Source organism: Trichechus manatus, unplaced genomic scaffold, assembly GCF_000243295.1.
Source record: "Trichechus manatus latirostris isolate Lorelei unplaced genomic scaffold, TriManLat1.0 scaffold00051, whole genome shotgun sequence".
Classification (NCBI taxonomy): domain Eukaryota; kingdom Metazoa; phylum Chordata; class Mammalia; order Sirenia; family Trichechidae; genus Trichechus; species Trichechus manatus.
In genome coordinates, this window is record NW_004443987.1 from 420632 (window position 1) to 440846 (window position 20215).

Consider the following 20215-nt stretch of genomic DNA (forward strand, 5'->3'; position numbering starts at 1 on the left):
GAGACCATGTTTATTCTAGAGGCAGAATCACCTCCACTTCCACCAATAGTTTTGCTCTTGAGCTCAGCTCTGTTGACTATTCTATTAACACAGAAAGCTTAATCCAGAAGTTCTCACTAAGGCAGGTATCTCTAAAAGATCACTGAGGGACCTGGCAACTTGGTATATTAAACACTGGAGTGAGAGTTTCGCTTGGGCACATTGTTTGCCTTATGTGGAAAATGGACATCATAATCAATACCTGCCCTACCTACAGGAAGATTGTAATGGCTACTGGGAAAATATAGATAACATATTTTTGTTCTTGGGTTCTGGAGACATCAGATATCTTTATCTTGCTGGTCAGGAGTTATTCATCATGACAGACCACTGGCGAGAACTGCATGGGAAGTCTGCAGGGCCAGGACACACGTCAGATAGGCTAGTCATGTGAGCCAACCAGTCGTGTCGTCTTCTTTCCTTCAGGGTGAATGAGGAAGGGGCAGTTGTTTGAGGCTCACCACTAAGCCCAGTCAAAGACGAAAACATGCAAATGATGGATTCTCCCTCATGTCAGATGTGATGTCTCTCTCTCTCTTCTCTCCTGTAACAGTAATCCGGTACAACAGTGATCTGGTACAGAAATATCACCCTTGCTTCTGGATTGACGGGCAGTATCTTTGCTGCTCTCAGACAGCCAAAAACGCCATGGGCTGCCAAATTTTGGAGAACAGGAATGGAAGTAAGAGATCTGATCAGTCTAATTTCTTCCTCCTCTGACTCTATGTCTATCACTCTCCAAGGGTCTAATCCAACTTGCCAAACCTAGGTACACTGCGCATGGTTTTTCATTTTGGCCCTGGCACAAACGGGCTCGGGAGAGGGGATGGAAATCCAGCTGGGGCTCTGCTCTCCAAGCTGTGTGCCCTGGCCCAGGGCTGTATCCATTCAGCCTTTTTCTACATTACCTAAAGTCACTGTGTACGGGAGCCAAGTTCCTGACCAAACCTGACACTGACCACTTTCCTAAAATGCATTACATATCGTCACTGGTTTCTTATTTTTCAGGCTTAAAACCTGGAAGCTCCCACCGGAAGACGAAAAAGCCTCTTCCTCCCACTCCTGAGGAGGACCAGGTATACGGGGAAATTGGATGCTGCTACTGCTTAGATGGAAATTTTCAGTCACACCCTAGAAACACACCAAAAAAAGAAAAGAAAACAAACGAAAACCAAACCCATTGCCATCCAGTTGATTCTGACTCATAGCGACCCTACAGGACAGAGTAGAACTGCCCCTTAGGGTTTCCAAGGAGCGGCTGGTGGATTTGAACTGCCAACCTTTTGGTTAGCAGCTGAGCTCTTAACCACTGTGAAATACACCAGCAGAGTCTTAGAATTCCCCCGGGACTCGGCAGTGTTAATTGATATTCTTGCTGAGACAGAGGATTTGTCCTGCTTATTAGGACTTCCTCTTCACTGGAAAGGTAGAGGGCTATTAGGATGCTTTTGCCAACAATTTAATCCAATCACCTGTTTGAAACACCATCACAAAGCCTGGTATTTTCCCCATCATTTTATTATAAAAAATTTGAAGCATACAGTAAAGTTGAAATAATTTAACAGTGAACAACACCTAGAATCTACCACTAACACTTTAAAATTTGATTTATTTTTCATTACTTTTTGAGGTCTAAAAAGCCCTTTATCATATATTGTGAGTAAGCAACATGGGTATTATTACAGTCATTTTACAAATACGGAAACTGAGGTTATGAGCCACTTACTAAATCCACTTACTAGTTCAGTGCCAAGCAGGTTTCCTGACCTTGGTTGTACATGGTATTTACCCAGGAAGCTTCAAAATACTGATGCCTGGGTCCCACTCCCAGAGATTTTGCTGTAATTGGTCTGGGAAACTGCCTGAGCGTTAGGATTTTTAAAAGCTCCCCAGGTCTGACAGACTGGAGAAACCCTGCAAGTATGGCCCCTGGACACCTTTTTTAACTCAGTACTGAAGTCACTCCTGAGGTTCACCCTTCAGCCAAAGATTAGACAGGTCTATAGGGCTAACAAGAACACACGTGAGGGACGTGCTTTGTAGTTCAATCATGTATACGAGACTAATGGGCACACCAACCCAAAAGCAAAGTTGAGAAAGCAGGAAGGGACAGGAAAGCTGGATGAACGGAAACAGGGAACCCGGGGTGGAGAAGGGGAGAGTGTTGACACATCACAGGGTTGGCAACCAATGTCACAAAACAATTTCTGTATTAACTGTTTAATGAGAAACTAATTTGTTCTGTAACCTTTCACCTAAAGCACACACACACAAAAAAAAGAATAATGCTTGATAAACAATTTCAATAATAAAAATAAAAAGCTCCCTAGGTGATTCCATTGGGGGCAGTGGTAGTTCAGTGGTAGCATTCTCTCCTTCCATGCTGGAGACCCAGGTTTGATTCCTGGCCAACGAACCTTATATGTAGCCACCTCCCATCTGTCATTGGAGGCTTGTGTGTTGCTATGACGCTGAGCAGGTTTCAGCAGAGCTTCCAGACTAAGATGGACTAGAAAAGAAAGGCCTGGAGATCTACTTCCAAAAATCAGCCAGTGAAAACCTTATGGATCACAATGGTCTGATCCCATTGTGCACGGGGTCGCCAGGAGTCGGGGGCTGACTCTACGACAGTTAACAAAAACAACAGGTGATTCTGTCTGTCTATAGTGCCATGTTGGCTCCGCCCTCACGACAGGTGATTCTAATGTGCACAACCCAGGCTGAGAGCCCTCACATTGGTGTTTCAAAAATGGTTGTTGAATGAATGCTAAATAAACCTTTTGTTAAGCTTGATTTGGGTTAGAATGGTGTCTCTAGTAAACCAGAGAATTGGGGGTGACGATGAGAATGCTTTATAGCTAGCCAAATCCCCTTACTTTTTATCCTAACTATGTAGATCTTGAAAAAGCCACTACCTCCTGAGCCAACAGCAGCCCCTGTCTGCACAAGTGAGCTGAAAAAGGTAGTAGCCCTTTATGATTACATGCCAATGAATGCAAATGATCTACAGCTGCGGAAGGGTGAAGAGTATTTTATCCTGGAGGAGAGCAACTTACCATGGTGGAGAGCGCGGGATAAAAATGGGTAAGTTCATGCCAGCCATTCCTGAGCCTTGTGCTCCCCCCTCACATCCTTGCAAAATCCTGCAGCATAATTCCCCTACTCAGTATCCTGATCATTATGTGCCAAAGTGAATATGCTCTCTCTCCAAGCATTTCCTAGTGTTGGCCTCTGCCACCACTCTGAGCCCGTAGGGTATGGCACACATGTTGTCGTGCACATAGAGTCAATGCCACATGTGTGGAAGCCACCCATTTAAGTGGCCTAACTGTGCATTGGAGACATGATGCTCTTTGAGAGCGGGCATGATATATATATACACCTCCATTTGAGATTGGTTCTGAGCCCAGGGATATAGGTATATGAATCTGTTTCTCCCCAAAGCTGGGGAGATGCTGGATGATCTACCATGTTGTCTCCTCTACAGGGAGGAAGGCTACATCCCTAGTAACTATGTCACAGAAGCAGAAGACTCCATAGAAATGTATGAGTGAGTATGCTTATGTTCCCAGCGCATGATCTTCCAGAAGGAACACAATAGAGTATATATCTTTTTTATACCACCAACAAATTTTTAATTTCAAGTTACAGATTAAAATTAGTGCCAACTGGGTCAAATGATACTACCACCCCAAGTTAGTACCTATTGCTTCCCCTTACCTCAAACACCCTCTGCTTATGAGAGCTGGTGAGGTCACCCCCCCCCCCCGCCAGCTGCAGAAGAACCGGAGTTGACAGCCTGATAGGAAACATTTCAAAGGGTGAAAATGGCAAATTTCTATCGTCCTTTTCTCCATAATCATGGAAGTGGATTCTCCTTGAGAGTCCTGGTCCCTTCACCCTCCACTGTCCATTGCCATGAATCTTTGGTGCCAGCCTGGGTTGGGAAAAGGATGCAGTGCCCTAGGCACATGATAGGCACTCAGTAAATAAGGTCTGAGTGAATTGATTGAAACACTGACACGAACCAGTCCTAGAGGTTGCTCTAACCTCTGAACTGATTACTACGTGGCCTAGGAGCCACTCAAGCACTTTCCCTTTACAGGTGGTATTCCAAACACATGACTCGGAGTCAAGCTGAGCAACTGCTAAAGCAAGAGGTAAGTGTGGGACCACAAGCAACTATGAGGACAAACAGCATTCTCCTTGCACAATAAGCAAGGATCCTGAATTGAGGGCCTGTTGCTGCCCACCACCTCCAGGCAAGGCAGTGGCAAGGCCACCATCCTACGGGATCCCAATTCCACTTTTCAGTACTAAAAGCAATGAGGCTGGCAGCTCAAGCATGGAACTGGGCAGTCAAATCAGGGGTTCTATTTTCTCTCAGGTTTGGGCAGGTGGGATGCAGGTATCAGTGCCACTTCCTCCTACAGTCAGCTTCTTTTTTGTTGTTTCAGGGGAAAGAAGGAGGTTTCATTGTTAGAGACTCCAGCAAAGCTGGAAAATACACTGTGTCTGTGTTTGCTAAATCTGCAGGGTAAGTGCTACTGCTCCAAAGCCCTGGCGAGAAAGGAAGGGGGTGCCCTCCCAACAGCTCCTTAATGGTGGGCCCCTCCCCATCCCTCTGTCCAACTCAAAACTCATCTCACTTCACCTCTTGGGTTCCACTGACTCTGGTTCCCAAGTTGCTGACTAAGCTTCCACTTCTTCAGGGACCCTCAAGGGGTGATACGCCATTATGTTGTCTGTTCCACACCTCAGAGCCAGTATTACCTGGCTGAGAAGCACCTTTTCAGCACCATCCCTGAGCTCATTAACTATCATCAGCATAACTCTGCAGGTGAGTCAGGGGCAACTGAAAAGAAGGATGTTACAAACACCTAGAAAAGCAATTGAGAACATGGTGGTGAGGGGAAGAATAAGCTTCACAGGGCAGCGTGAATCAGCTGTGAAAATAAACCCCTCTGAGGCTGGACAGGGGTCAAATAAAGAGATGGTCAAAGGCAGAACTGACACCCAGTAGGGACTGACTTCTTTTTGGTGATTGGTCAGTTGATTTAAATGCTCAGTGCTAAGGAAAGACACAGAAGAGGCTGATGGTTGATCAGTCAGGAAGTATTCATTGAGTTCCTACTGTATGCTCAGAAATCTTCTCAATACTAGCCTGGCTATCTAATTCCGAAAAGTCAGCCACTGAAAACCCTATGGAGCACAGTCCTACTCTGACAAACCTAGGGTCGCCATGAGTCAGAATCGACCCAACGATAACTGTAAAAAGAAAAAAAAAAAAAAAGAGAGAGAGGGAGAGAGAAGCACACAGGAACATTATGAGTCAAGGTCCTTGCCCTCAAAGAACATACAGGTTAGAAAACATCAGAAGCCAGTTTCTAAGTAATGTAGAAATTCTAAAAACTGGAAGTTTGGTGAGGGCATTAATTCATGGGGAAAATTTCACTGAGAAGGTAGGATTTGAGCTAAGCCTTAGCTAGGAGGTAGGGGTATATTTAGTTGGGGGAAGGGGATGTATTTCAATTAGTATTTTCTCTCTCTCTCTCTTTTTTGTCCCTGAGAACTCTTTTGTGAGAGGGAAAACTTCCCAAAAACGTGGTTTTGTGGAGATTTTCTAGAAAAACGCACATCAGAAGTATGAAGTTGTAAGTGAGGATACGTGAGGCATCACCCTCTAGGCTGCGCCAACTGCATGACCTCTCTGTATGTTTCAGGACTCATATCCAGGCTCAAATATCCAGTGTCGCAACAAAACAAGAATGCGCCTTCCACTGCGGGCCTTGGCTACGGTAACTGCTTGTTTCTCTCGGGTAGGGTGGGGTAGCCAATCGCAAGGACTACCTTCGGGAGAGCCAATTAGACCTTAAGTCAGTGAGTGTCCGTGCAGCACACAATTCTGGGCACCAGCTACCTCAATAAAGATTAAGACAGAGCCAAGCACAAGTTTGTTTGTTTTTTTTTTTTTTTTAATGATTTTTCTCCCTCTAGTGGCTTCTGTTGGTATTGCAAACACATAGATTCATAAAGGGTTTTTTTTTTTTTTTCCATTAACAAGGTATATCTCCGTTTATTTAGTTTTTCAGACATTTGTCCTGGCAATATTTTGTACTTTTAATACAAATACTTTGAATATTTTTAATAGGTTTATCCCTAAATATTTCATCTTTTTGATGCTATTGTTAATGGCATTGGTTTTTTAAAATTATTTTATTTTTTGTTATTGTTCTTGAAAATACACACAGTAGAACATACACCAATCCAACAATTTCTACATGTACAATTCAGTGACATCGATCACATTCTTCCAATTGTACAACAACTCTTGCTCTGCTATTCTGAATTGCTCTTCCCCCATTATCATGAACTCACTGCCCCCTAAGCTTCCTATCTAACCTCATAAAGAATTTTTGAGAGGCTGTCGAATCTATCTTCTTACCTTATGGCCAACTTTCACCTAAAATTCCCAGATTTCTCCCAACCATTAACTCCCTGTGCCTGAGAATTACCATGAGCAAAGATGGATAAGTATTCCCGAGAACTTCACTTTCACTAGTTCCCTATTTCTACCTCAGTAAGGATTATCTATTGTAGAATTATATATACATAACTCCCAAAGAATCATACCAAGGTTTTGTTGTTATAGGATCATGGGAAATAGATCCAAAGGACCTGACATTCTTGAAGGAGCTGGGGACTGGACAATTCGGGGTAGTGAAGTACGGGAAATGGAGAGGCCAGTATGACGTGGCCATCAAGATGATCAAAGAAGGCTCCATGTCCGAGGATGAGTTCATTGAAGAAGCCAAAGTCATGATGTGAGTTACAGTCCAAACTCAATTCTCCAACCAGTTGTTGGAATCTAAGAATGACCAGGATAACATACTGTGGTTTAAGGTGACTTACAGTGAGAGAGATTTGGAAGCGGGGCCTCAGGTCAACCTTTAATTTGTGGGAGTCCTAATTGCTAAGGTAATCATTTCTCTGCCTTAGATGTTGGTTGAGAATAGTATTGATCATGAATGCGTACCATCTCAGTAGCATTTGGGGGTAGATGTAGAAAATGAGACTATCAAAAGAAAGAGAGATTCTAACCTTAGTGTTCTTTCAGCCCTGGACTTGTTTCCTGTTCTGTTGATGGGCTCCAAATCTCTGCTCACTTCCACATATTAGGCACTTGAGGTTTAGGGTGGGAAGGAGGAATGTAAACTTGCTATTATGGACCTTTATCTGGTGCTCTACTTCTAGGCCAACCCCTTTCTTCCCCAGCTCCTTTATGACTAGTATGTAGAGCTAGAGGGGAGGACTGGTTCGTTGCCTTTTCTGTAGGAATCTTTCCCATGAGAAGCTGGTGCAGTTGTATGGCGTCTGCACCAAACAGCGCCCCATCTTCATCATCACCGAGTACATGGCCAATGGCTGCCTCCTGAACTACCTGAGGGAGATGCGCCACCGCTTCCAGACTCAGCAGCTGCTGGAGATGTGCAAGGATGTCTGTGAAGCCATGGAATACCTGGAGTCAAAGCAGTTCCTTCACCGAGACCTGGTGGGACCTCAGGAGGATTGGCCTGGGGCCAAGGGCTGAGGGGGTAGAAGTAGCAGTGGAAGATATACCATACACTGATGGGGAGGCTTACTGTGCCGTCATTTAAGTTTTATCTAGAAAACACTAAAAGTTAGTTGTGCCTCTGCCCCAGTGGTGAGCCAGTTAAGTATCTCCAGCCTCAAATCCATGGGTTTTGCCACGGTGGGTACTAGAGCAGTGACTCCCCTCCAACCCCCTATGACCCAGAAGGAAATGGTAGGGTCCTTCAGTGGCCATTCCAGACTTGGAGCAGAAGGGCAACCCCGCGCTTCCCAAAGGGACTGCTCCTGGCACCGAGCTATCATTTGGTTACATCAGAGTCACAAACTAGTGGCCTGTGGGTGTATTTCGCCCACATGGGTTTAAGAACAAACGTTATATGTTAGTTAGCAATCACTTAAGAAGAGATATTTCACATTAAAAAACAAAAAACTTGAATTTCTAGCGTCTATTGAAAATCTGGACCACCTTATAACACTGGGCCAGCGTTCTCACAGGCCATGCTAACGGTCAGCTGAGCTGGAGCTGCCTCCTTGAGACCAGGCGTGTGTTCTCCCGTTTCCTGCGATCACCACCCACCTCACTCCACTCTTATTACTTTACCTGCCTGGCGGCATCTGAGTTTGTGTCCTTATTTGTTTCAGCTAGGCCAAAGCTCAAATTGCCCCTCCTCCCACTGGCAGAAAAGCAGAAAACAAACTTCTCTTCTGGTCTCCCTTAATTCTCTCAGCATTTCAGGGAAGGGATGGGTGTCATGGAATTGGCCGTGTGAATGAAATCGTTCTGTGTGTCCTCAGGGCTTTACAAGAATGCACCAAAGTGTCTTAGTGGCATCAACTGACTCTTATTAGGTGATAAGGTGTCTCGTTGAAAGAGATGAAGCTCCCCCGGCTTCATTCCGCTAGTGGGCAGAAGCTTTGTGCCTTTAACCTGTGTGCCAGGGACCAAGTCTCACTGGTATTTGTTGTACTACAGGCTGCTCGAAACTGTTTGGTAAATGACCAAGGAGTTGTTAAAGTATCTGACTTTGGCCTGTCCAGGTGAGTGTGCCCTTTTCATCTTTCCCTTTAAAAGTAAAACTACCATAATACAAAGATGAGGAGACATTATAGTTTTTAATCCCCTCTGTTTCTTTTTGTTTTCTCATTCTAGTATTTTCTACCATCTTCTTATTCCTTTTCTGCCTCTAAAGTATTTAAGTCACTTCTCTCATCCTTTTGCTTTATTGCTATATCCCTCTCTTTCTCCCTTTATCTCTGCTCACCCGCTTTGTTAGCTATTCTCCCAACACCTTATTTTGATCTGATAACCCTGTTGACTTTGCTCCATCCCTTCTTCTTTAATAATCAGTCTAATTCCCACTGACAATGGCAGAACAGAAGGAAGGGAAGGAAAGGAACAGAGAATGGAAAGGGGGATAGAGAAGAGGGAGTACTTATTAGATTTATTTCACTTCATCCTTCCTGCAATCATAATGTTTATCTGAAAAGCTAAATCAGATATGAAAAACAGGAAAATTAAAAAAAGAAATTACATTGGCCAGCAGAGCCTTTTGAGAAAACCTTTAGTGTATATTTGTGCAGCTCTTGTGACTGTGCCAAGAAAACTTAAGCAAATATCAAGCTCTTCAAATCTTAACTGTAACAAGTCCTGAATCCCTTGCAGGTATGTCCTGGATGATGAATATACAAGCTCAGTAGGCTCCAAATTTCCAGTTCGGTGGTCTCCACCAGAAGTCCTTATGTACAGCAAGTTCAGCAGCAAATCTGACATTTGGGCTTTTGGTAAGTGGACAAGATCGTACAAATTATACAGCCCAAAGGAAGAGGAATGCAATGGGAAAATTCACACCTTGCGTCTTTCCCAGAGAGACTGTTCTTGCTGCCATTCATCCAATACTTAGGGAGTGCCACCTATGTGTCAGGCACTAAAGGCGTTGCTGGGGATAACAACAGTAAACTAGAATGATCCTTGCTTTCTTAGAACTTATAATATATTGGAGGAAGCAAACAATTCATTCAGTATTTGATATTTTCTGAATGCTAATTATGTACCAAGGAGCTCTGGTGGCGCAGCTGTTAACAGCTCGGCTGCTAACTGAAAGGTTGGCAGTTTGAACCCACCAGCCACTCGCTGGGAGAAACATGTGGTAGTCTGTTTCTGTAAAGATTACAGCTTTGGAAACCCTGTGGGGCAGTCCTTCTCTGTCCTATAGGGTCGCTATGAGTTGGAATCGACTCAACAGCAACGGGTTTTGGTTAATTATGTACCAGGGATTCTGCCAGATTCTGTAACTACAAAGACAAATAAAGATGCTGTCCTTCTCCTAACCAAAAAACCCATTGCTGTCGAATCAATTCCAACTCATGGTGACCCTATTACAGAGTAGAATTTCTCCATAGGGTTTTCTTGGCTGTAATCTTTACAGAAGCAGATCGCCAGGCCTTTCTTCTGTGGCACCACTGGGTGGGTTCAAACTTCCAACCCTTAGGTTAGTAGTCGAGTGCAAATCATTGGCACCACTTCGGGACCTTGTCCCTGTCATAGAGGAGCTAATATTCTAGAGCAACCCTGATCACCAACCCGTGTAGTCAGTACTATAGCAGAAGTTTGTACAAATGCAAAAAACACAGAGGGAGGGACGGTTGATTCTAATCTTTGAGGTTGATATAAGAAGACTAGGACCCTAACTACCCAAAAAGACTGCCACCTGGCTTAAACACATTCTTTTTTAATCTTCTAGGGGTTTTGATGTGGGAAATCTACTCTCTAGGGAAGATGCCATATGAGAGATTTACTAACAGTGAGACCGCTGAACACATTGCTCAAGGCCTACGTCTCTACAGGCCTCATCTGGCTTCAGAGAGGGTATATACCATCATGTACAGCTGCTGGCATGAGGTAAGTGTTTTATGGTGTCCTCTGAAATTATTTTCTTGAACCTACTTTCCCATGTAACCTGCCAGGCCCCCAGGCCCTCCTCCATGGCTACCTGCCAGCTAGACACAGACTGATAGCTGCACATGTTCCCTTACCCCAGCCTGCACCCCAAATCCTCTAATGGCCAGAGGCTTTCCCAGGCCTACCCCTATTCTCACTAGAGTATCATTGTTGTTAGTTGCCTTTGAGTTGATTCCAACTCATGGTGACCCCATGTGTGCAGAGTAGAAGAGCTCCATAGGGTTTTCAAGGCTATGACCTTTTGGAAGCAGATCACCAGGCCTGTCTTCCGAGGCACCTCTGGGTGGGTTTGAACCACCAACCTTTTGGCTAGTAGTCGAGTGCTTACCCATTTGCGCCACCCACGGACTCCAGAGTATCATTAGCAGACCCCCATACCAACTCAGTTTTAGGGAGAGGGTGCTGTGGGGCCACGTCATCTAGGAAAACCAGGCAGTCAAAGGCACCCAGGCAAGCGTATGGACATTAAAAATGAAAAGTCATTAAAGTTTATTCTTTTGGGAGTCATAGGCCCTTTCTTCTACTTTACTAGCTGCCAACCTTTTCTGCCTGAGGTCCTAAATGACATTTTTTTTTAACCCTAAGACATGATAGGAAACTAAAATAGGTAGTTTTTTTTTTTTTTTTTTAATATAGTACACTGTGGGATATGTGGGTGGGTGTGGTATTTGGGGAATAAGTAACCTGTCCTACTATTACTAAATGCTTCACTGCTCTCACATTGGGTTCTTCCAAAGGTGTCTTCTCCACTTTTCAATAGATCTTTGGCAACTTAACTTGACAACCTAAATCTCTCATAGGAAATAGATGTCCAGCTTTTAGTTCTGCCCCTACTAGAAACAGGGAAAGACAGACAGTGTCCAACAAGCACATATGGGAATTTGAAGCCCTCTTGGTGAGGTGAAGAGGGGTATCTGGAGTCAGAACATGGCTCCTTGCCCTTGAACAAATGAACAGAGGTCCCAAGGAAAGTGCGGAAAAAGGGAGAACCCCTTGGAACAATTTCCCTTCTTTCTCCTATGTGAGGCAGGATTAAGGGAGACTGGCTCCACTCCCTCACAACTAGGGCACTTTCACTCTGCTAGTTAAAAACGATTTCAGATAGGCACGTTCTCCACAGCCTGTTTAAAGAGTGGTTCACAACACGGGCCAGGGTAGAAAGGGGGAGTGTGCAGGCACATTGTGAGGACTGCAACTAGGGTCACATAAATGTGACACTAGGGTCACATATGTAGAAATTTTTGTATGAGACATTAACTTGAGCTGTAAACTTTCACCTAAAGCGCAATAAAAAACAAAAAAAGGGCTTCACAAAACTGGATGTGCATCAGAATCCCTGGGGAAGTCTTCAAAATATGGATTACTGGGCTTCATCCCCAGAGATTCTAATTAAGTATGTCTGGAGTGGGACACAGAAATCTGCCCCCACCCCCGGCTGTAATCTTTACTGAAGCAGATTGCCAGGCCTTTTTTCCACGGCACCACTGGATAGGTTCAAATCGCCAACCTTTCAGTTAGCAGCTAAGTGCAAACCATTTGCGCCACCCAGGGACCCTTTCAGAAGTTTTTAAACTTCTTAGGAAATATTGATACTCAGCAAGGTTTGAGAAACACTGATTCAAAGGACCTAGGAATTCATGACCTTTTGGTTCTGACAGATGGTGACCATTCTGGCATGAGTGTGCCCTGAGTTACCAAATGTCCCAGGGACTTATGGACTGTGGATGTCAAAAAGAGCCTCAGTCTAGAAGTCAAACAGTGATAAAAGGTCCCAGGTGCTCAGGATCCCTGCCCAGTGACACAGCCCATGATTTTGAAATCTTACTCCCTTTGTTAATTTTGTATATATGGGGTGACAGCAACAATGTTTGAAGCCAAACTAAAAATTTTCACAGCTTATAGGATGTTAGTTTGGCCAACCACTTAAACTTGTTTGGTAGCCGTTTTTCACCTGAGTACAACCTGGCGATGTGCTCCCATAAAGATTACAGCCTAGAAAGCCCTATGGGGCAGTTCTACTCTGTCACATGGGGTGCTATGAGCTGAAAAGCGACTTGACGGCACTGAACACCACCACCCAAAATAAGAATGTATCGGTGTACAATTATGTAATGAACCGGCCCTCAATTTTACTCAATACGTTTGTCAGTATAATTTGCAAATTGTTCTTATCACGCTTATAACCTGAGTTATTAACAACAAAAGTGCACAAGGACTTTATGGAGAGCCTGTATGTCTATTTCTTTCTTTCTTCTGTAATCGACAGGGTATGCTGCTGGACATAGAAAACCAAAACCAAACCTGTTGCCATTGAGTTGATTCCGATTCATGGCAACCCTTTAGGACAGAGTAGAACTGCCCCATAGGGGTTCCAAGGAGTGCCTGGCGATTCGAACTGGCAACCTTCTCGTTAGCAGCCTGAGCTCTTAACCACTCTGCCACCAGGGTTTCCATTTAATAAACATTTGCTGCTTAATCATTGCATTTTCCTTGAATTCTGGACTTCAGTCCATTATAACACTCTACTTTTTCTTTGGTTTTAGAAAGCAGATGAACGTCCCACTTTCAAAATTCTTCTGAGCAACATTCTAGATGTCGTGGATGAAGAATCCTGAGCTGGCCAATAAGCTTCTTGGTTCTATTCCTCTCCTCCACAAGCCCCAATTTCACTTTCTCTGAGGAAATCTCAGGCTTTCTGCCCTAGGGCCTTTATACTCCCACTTGAATACACAGAGGCCCCACTCTCCATCTAGGAATGCCTCTCCTCTTTGACTTCCCTGAGAGCAAAGGCCAAGGAATTATTTTGCCTGGTATTCCCCCCTCCCCGGAAATTTCCCAAGAGTATAAGACAGACTGAATTTTGGATGGAAACATTTTTGGGAGGGAGGGATGTAAATAGCCTCACAAGAGGTCCAAGAGCTCTTTGGGTAGGCATTAGAGCTTGGGAAGGTAGGGGGCGGGGGCAGAATCGGGCAAGAATAAAACAGTGTCGTAAAAATGGGAAGGGAGGGTGTTTTTGATAAAATAAAATTACTAGAAAGCTTGAAGTTCTCTGCTATCTCCATTCGTCATGCAGCCTCCCTGAAGCGCCCTATCTCAGTATTCCTGTTACATGTGGAATTGGTTTCACATATTCCTGCACGGAGAACTCAACAGGATCCTCGGCATCGAACCCCTCAAGCTCTTGGAGAATTCCAATTCACAAGCCAAAGCACAGTGTCTGGCACAGACTAGCCATTAAATATTTGGGTGAATCTGAAAGTTAGGGATAAATTCTGCCAGAGCCTCAGTTCCCTATGTCAGGAGGGAGAAACTCCATCAAAGAACTCAATTTTAATCAATATGTTTGAGCCAGGGGCAGAGGATGGCTAAGAGCACTAAGAGGATGAGCAGCTCGCGCCACAACCACGGTGACGGGGGAAAAGCGCGGGCCAATTTGGAAGGAGGCAGGGGCGGAGCTGTTGGGCCCCCAGGAACGGCACACGAGGTCTGAAGGAACTTAAATATATAGATATACATAATTTTATTTTGGGAAGTAACCTCTTGCCAGTGGCGCTGGGCGGCAAGTCCTGCGAGCTAAAGACGCAGGTTAAGCGCCCCCGGGTGGACGCGGGCGGGAGTTCGGGCCCGCCGGAGCCGGGAGCAGCGCCCGGGCATGGGGCCGCGGCAAGCCGGCGGAGTGGCCTCCGGGCCAGCTTCGCGCCGACGCAGTGCGCTCACGGGGCGGTCCCTGAGCCGGCGGGTTGTGGTTCCGGTTCCGTCGCGGAGACACGTGAAGGTCGGTGAGTTGGTGCGGAGTTGGTCTCGGCACGCGTGGTCGCGCTGGGATGGATTCCTCCTCGTCTTCCTCTGCGGCGGGTCTGGGTACTGTGGACCCACAGTTGCAGCATTTCATCGAGGTGGAGACGCAGAAGCAGCGCTTTCAGCAGCTGGTGCACCAAATGACTGAACTTTGTTGGGTGAGGATCCTGGGGCTGGGACCGGGACACTCTACCTACTTTCCCTCTACCCTTACCCCACGGGACCCGCTACAAGGTCGGGGATTCAGGGAGGGGGAGGACCCGGCAGCACTTCCTTGGTTTCCCCAGGTTCCACAAGCCGAGCCGGAAGAGAGAAGGGGTGACTCCACTTCTCAGGGGACTGTCACTCCGGACCTCGGTTTTGTCGGTGCAGAGGACTGGGGATCAAACAAAACTTACGCCGCTGTCCCACACAACACTTTCAGGCGCCTGAGGTAGAAGCTGACTAGTGCTGGTCTCCAAGATTGACCAGAGCCCCTAGCACTGGGATTTTAGTTTTAGAAGCCCAAGTCCCAAGGAGTCAGTGAGTGAATCTGCTATTTGTGGACTCCTCGAGGTTTACCTTGATTACCCAGTTGCTCTTACCCTCCCTCGTGAGAAATGAGTGGCTCTAGCCCACTAACTATAAAAGTGGCGTAATCTCTCCCAGCATACACACTTATCTGCCTTTCTTGCTGGATTGTTTGGTAACGCCGAGCTGTTTCGGGTCTGAAGGTTGAGGAAGTGAGTGTGGCCCGTGAGGGGACTTTGGCAAGAGGGTGGAAGGCATTTGCAGCTTGGGATCAAAGTGTTCTGGCTGCCAAGGACGGTCGGTATACTCCCCACAGAATTCAGAGGCCAAGGATAACTTCTCTTGGAATTGGAGGATCTGAGGCTTGTGTACACAGAGAATGAACGAAATTCATTTGAACTACTTAACTTGAACTACATACAGTAATGGGTTTCCATAATTCCTTTTCCCATAAACTTATGGTATGGCAGGACCATGCCCCTTAACAAATGCTTGCTTAACTCTGGTCTGCTTTGGACCAGAGTGCTTTGATTTCTTGACATTTGGTTAAGGAGGGGGTGTGGTTAAGGACTCCTTTAAGAACGTGTAAGCTATGGACCCTTTAGGAAAATTCATAGAATTTTCCACGCATTTTGAGAGGATTCAGGAACCTTTGGCTTAAGTAGACAAGGTTACAGAATCTCAGGTCATAGATTTTCTTTTTCTGCTCTGCTAAGTTTTAGGCTGTCTTGCGGCAGTGATTTATCCTTTCACCCTTTTATTCTGCAGTTAACTTGAAGGCATTTAATGCAAGTGGAATTAGGGTTATAACCAAATTCAGTGAAGGGCTACTTCATTTGTATTTTGCCATTTTTCTGGCTTTGTAATATGTCAGCGCCACCATTTTCTGGCTATGACTTCGGGCAAATTATCTCTGTGCTACGGTTTCCTGCTTTGTGAAATGAGGATTAATGATATAGTGAAACCTGTGAGAGCCAGAACTCGACAGGACTGCCTTGCTTTTCTGGGTCTCGCAAGTTTTCTGCCTTTGACAGAGTGCAGTCTTACCACTTTTCTATCGCTCTCTGTTAGTAGAAAATACTTGAGTTTTCCTTCTCTGACAGGTTTCCGTCTTACACGGGTTCTGGCTTTTGCAGAAACTGTAATATCTATTCCATAAGGTTGTTGTGAAAATTTAATGTAAGTCTATAGAAAATTGCTGGATACATGGTAAGCTGCCAAGTGTTGATATTATTAACATCAGGTTCTATTTTAGGTAAAGTTTTTCCTCTAATCAGTAAGTAACTCCCCCCACCCCCAAGTTCCCTTTGTGATTCTGTATCTTGTCCTGAGCAGGAGAAGTGCATGGACAAGCCTGGGCCAAAGTTGGACAGTCGGGCTGAGGCCTGTTTTGTGAACTGCGTTGAGCGCTTCATTGATACAAGCCAATTCATCTTGAATCGACTGGAACAGACCCAGAAATCCAAGCCAGTCTTCTCAGAAAGCCTTTCTGACTGATCTCAGCATTACCTCTTTGGAAAAGGAAGGTAGATCAACAAATGAAGAGCTGTTGATGGGATGATTGAAGAAAAGGCTACCAGGGGATTGGCTGCCACCTTTTTTCACTTTGGGGACATCCTGTCATCTGAGAATGAACAAAGACCATTTTGTGTGTGTGTGGTTTGAGGGTCATATGTGTATTTGGTTGTGTTTTTTAATGCTGGTATTGTGAAAATAATTGACAGATGAATGGAAAACTCTACCAGATGCATATTACTGTATGTGGGACTATGATTTTCTCAAAGTCCCATTAACTGCTTCCTATAATTTGAGAGTGGAACTGCTTTCTGTAATTTGATAGTGGGACCACATAGGTAAAAATCTGTCATTTGTGTGGATTCCTTTTCGTATCTCTGGGAAGATCGATACTCATATTTGTGTCAGAAAGGACAGCCGTGGGAGGGGGAAGAGTAATTTGGTACTGTAACTGCATGCCTCCTTATCTAGTGTTCAATTATCAGTGCTGGGAAAAAAATCTATGGAGCATTCAGACTGTACACTTCACTTTCTAGATTATCTCCCTCCCCTATACTATGATTTACTTACAGACCTACATAAAGTATGGTCTCTGGAGGCAGTACAGGCAGCCTGAGAGCCTGGAGGCCTTTAGTTGTAAAGGAATCAAGCCAGTAAACATAATTCACATTACTAGATTGCCACAAGGAAGAAGTTAATCTCCCCTGTATTTCAGGGTACAGAAAATTCAAAGATGTGCCTAAATTAGTCATAAAGATTTCGGCCAGTCAAAACCTAACAGCAGTTTCAGGTAGAGGTGCATGCCTAACGTTAATCAGTATAGATTCCATTTACTGCATTCTTTTGATCACTGAAATAAAAGCTTCTCCAAGATTCAGCTCTGTGATGGAGAAGGATTCCTATTTTGGTTATCACCTGCAACCCGGAGAGATTTAGTGTGGGCTGGTTATAAGGCTGAAATTTAGTCAGTCTGGGGGCCTGGTCTGTGTAAGGCATAGCACAGTATTTCATGGATCCCTGACCATTTTATGAGAAAAAAAAACAAAACAAAACCTTGAGATGAGATGGGGAGGGAAGGAAGTCAATGCTGACAGTTAAGCCCCTGAGTGCAGTAAAGAGATTATATTGACTGGATTCCCCTCCTCTTACTTCAAATCCTAGTAGACTGGAGTATAGACGTAAAGTGAAACCACTTGTTTGGAGCCTCTAGAGCAGATTCTTGAAAGCTGGGGAAATAAACATTTCCAGAAGTCTCAAGTCCTTCTTTAGCTTTTTGCCATATAAGCCCAACAAGAATTTTTTTAAAATCATGATGATGAAAACACAATTCAACGAACATTTGAGTGCTTACTCTGTGCCAGGCACTGTTTTTGGTGCCGGGGATTCAGCAGTACACAAAGTCTCCGTCCTTAGCCTCTCCTCCCCTTGTGAGCAGAAATGGCAATAGACGTAAATATGTCAATACAATAAATGCTATGCAGAAAAAGCAGAGTAAAGATACTAGGGAATGTATGTGTGAGGTGGTTATTTTATATAAGATGGTTAGAGGCAGCCGCCTTGGGAAGGTGGCATTTCAACAGAAACCTGAAGGAATCAACTGACCAAGCCACGTGGGTATCTAGGAGAAGAACATCTCAGGCAGAGGTGACAGCACATCCAAAGGCCCCAAGGTGGGAGCTGTATGCCCTGTAGAACAGCCAAAAGGTCTTTATGGCTGGAGTAAAGTAAGGAGAATGGTAAGAAATGAGGTCAGAGAAATGTAGTAATAAAAACAATGGCATTTTGAAGCCCAGAGAAATCTGGTTTTTGTTTTTTAGCTGGCATATACCTTGTATCTATATGCCTTTGTTAATTTCTTCCCTCCAAAATTTAATGTAGTCATGTAAAATTTCAAGTCATGAAGGAAGGCTCTTGAGTCTTTTCCTTCTTACTGATTTAACTTCATTTAGTATTAAAGCATTCTCGTTACATTTAGACACAAACTGAAATGTCTTCTTTTACAGTATCATTGCTTGCTGAGCTAATACACACAATGAGAAACACTCTATCACATTCAGGCAGTATGTTTGAGCACCAAACATTTGCCTCTGTCCTCAGAAGGTTATTAACTACCAGAACAACCACTTGGATTTTTGTTTTATCAATCTCAAATTAGTTTTCAGAACCTAGATAGAAAGCTAGTGCTGTTAGCCTTAATGGCATTCAAAGTCCTCATTCCAATTATTTAAGGTATAAAACTCAAGACTCAACTATAAAACAAAAGGATTAATAGTGCCTTTTCGTGAAATGAAACCTTACTGAGAAGCCTAATATATAAAATAGAAAAGCGAAGCTGCTCTGGTAGTGGGGGTATCTGGGGCCCTGCCTGTGTTCTCTCCTTACACACGCCTCCATTAAAACACGTTGCCATCAAGCTGACTCAGCAACCCTACAGGACAGAACAGAACTGCTCCATAGCGTTTCTAAGGAGCAGCTGGTAGATTTGAACTGCCAACCTATTGGTTAGCACCCTGAGCTCTTAACTGCTGCGCCACCAGGGTTCCCTCACACTCCCCAGTGATGGCCTAAAGCACTATCTTAGAACCTTTAGGGTTTTACCAAGCATACTTTGAAAACAGGAATAAGGCGATCCCTAACGTCCATGCCAGTGAGTTCAGGAACTAACATTAGCAATAACAGATACAAAGAAATCAAGCACTTCATACTTATTTATGATAATGAAGCTGCATAAGGAGTTTGAATTTGTAACAAGTCAATAAACCCCATACAGCTTTTGCATGGGATAATGGGAAACAATTGATGGCCCTTTTTTAAAAACCAATTTGCATAATTGACATCTTTTTCAGTTCTTTTTGTTTGTTTGTTTATTGTTGCAGTTTAAATGAAGTTTACATTTCAAGTTAGTCTCCCATACAAAAATTTATAGATGCATTGTTATGTGACCCTAATTGCTATCCCCATACTGTGACAACACACTCCTCCTTTCCACCCCTGAGTCCCCATGTCCATTCAACCCGCTCATAAGCCTCTCTGCCTTCCCACCTCACCTCTGAACAGAAGCTGCCTGTTTAGTTTCTTCTATCTACTTGAGCTAAGAGGCACACTCCTCACAAGTATCACTTTATGTCCCACAGTCCAGTCCAATCACTGTCTGAAGAGTTGGCCTCAGAAATTGTTTTATTTCTGGACGGATAGAGAATCCAGGGGCCATGATTTCCGGGGTTCCTACAGTCTCAGTCAGACCACCAAGTCTGGTCTTCTTACTAGAATTGGAGGTCTGCACCCCACCTTTCTCCTGCTCCATCAGGGACTCTCTGTTGTGTTCCCTGCCGGGGCAGTCAACGGTGGTAGCTGGGCACCACCTAGTTCTTCTGGTCTCAGGCTGATGAAGTCTGTGGTTTATGTGACCCTTTCTGTCTCTTGGGCTACTACTTTCCTTGTGTCTTTGGTGTTCTTCATTCTCCTTTACTCCAGGTGGACCAACTGATGCATCTTAGATGGCCGCTTGCAAGGTTTTAAGACCCCAGATGCTATACACCAACAAAGGATGAAGAACAATTTCTTAATAAGCTTTGTTATGCCAAATGACCTAGATGTCCCCTGAAAGCATGGTCCCCAGACCCTTACCCCTGCTACACTGTCCCTCAAAGTGTTTGATTGTATTCAGGAAACTTCTTAGCTTTGGTTTAGTCCAGTTGTGCTGACTTCTCCTGCAGTGTGTGCTGTCCTTCCCTTCACCTAAGATAATTCTTATCTACTATCTAGTTAGTAAATAACCCTCACTCTCCCTCCCCACCC

The 20215-nt window shown here is 44.5% G+C and overlaps 2 protein-coding genes across 4 annotated transcripts in view; both read left to right on the forward strand.

Moving 5' to 3' along the window:
* Positions 1-13635, forward strand: part of BTK (Bruton tyrosine kinase) — a 35760-nt gene extending 22125 nt beyond the window's left edge. For 2 of the 3 annotated variants that reach the window (XM_023732379.1, XM_023732377.1), the window contains exons 6-19: positions 593-721; positions 1048-1115; positions 2936-3123; positions 3527-3589; positions 4145-4199; positions 4497-4576; positions 4752-4879; positions 5763-5837; positions 6692-6863; positions 7375-7591; positions 8606-8670; positions 9296-9414; positions 10374-10531; positions 13135-13611. In XM_023732379.1, the coding sequence (XP_023588147.1) occupies positions 593-721; positions 1048-1115; positions 2936-3123; positions 3527-3589; positions 4145-4199; positions 4497-4576; positions 4752-4879; positions 5763-5837; positions 6692-6863; positions 7375-7591; positions 8606-8670; positions 9296-9414; positions 10374-10531; positions 13135-13206 (1589 nt within the window). In that variant the 3' untranslated portion in view covers positions 13207-13611. Of the gene's footprint in view, positions 1-592; positions 722-1047; positions 1116-2935; positions 3124-3526; positions 3590-4144; positions 4200-4496; positions 4577-4751; positions 4880-5762; positions 5838-6691; positions 6864-7374; positions 7592-8605; positions 8671-9295; positions 9415-10373; positions 10532-13134 lie in introns of all 3 variants that reach the window. The other variant, XM_004377528.2, reaches the window with a different exon arrangement.
* Positions 13636-14357: 722 nt separating this feature from the next.
* On the forward strand, positions 14358-18578 carry TIMM8A (translocase of inner mitochondrial membrane 8A). The gene is made up of 2 exons (XM_004377529.2): positions 14358-14550; positions 16238-18578. Exons 1-2 carry the CDS (start codon positions 14419-14421, stop codon positions 16397-16399), a joined length of 294 nt encoding a protein of 97 aa, XP_004377586.1. The 5' UTR covers positions 14358-14418; the 3' UTR covers positions 16400-18578.
* Positions 18579-20215: the final 1637 nt, after the last annotated feature.

Excerpts from the sequence above, each read along its gene's own strand:
- TIMM8A (XM_004377529.2), top strand. The coding sequence starts at position 14,419 with ATGGATTCCTCCTCGTCTTCCTCTGCGGCGGGTCTGGGTACTGTGGAC. Across the intron at positions 14,551-16,237 it reads AAATGACTGAACTTTGTTGG|GAGAAGTGCATGGACAAGCC; the intron begins GTGAGGATCCTG and ends TGTCCTGAGCAG.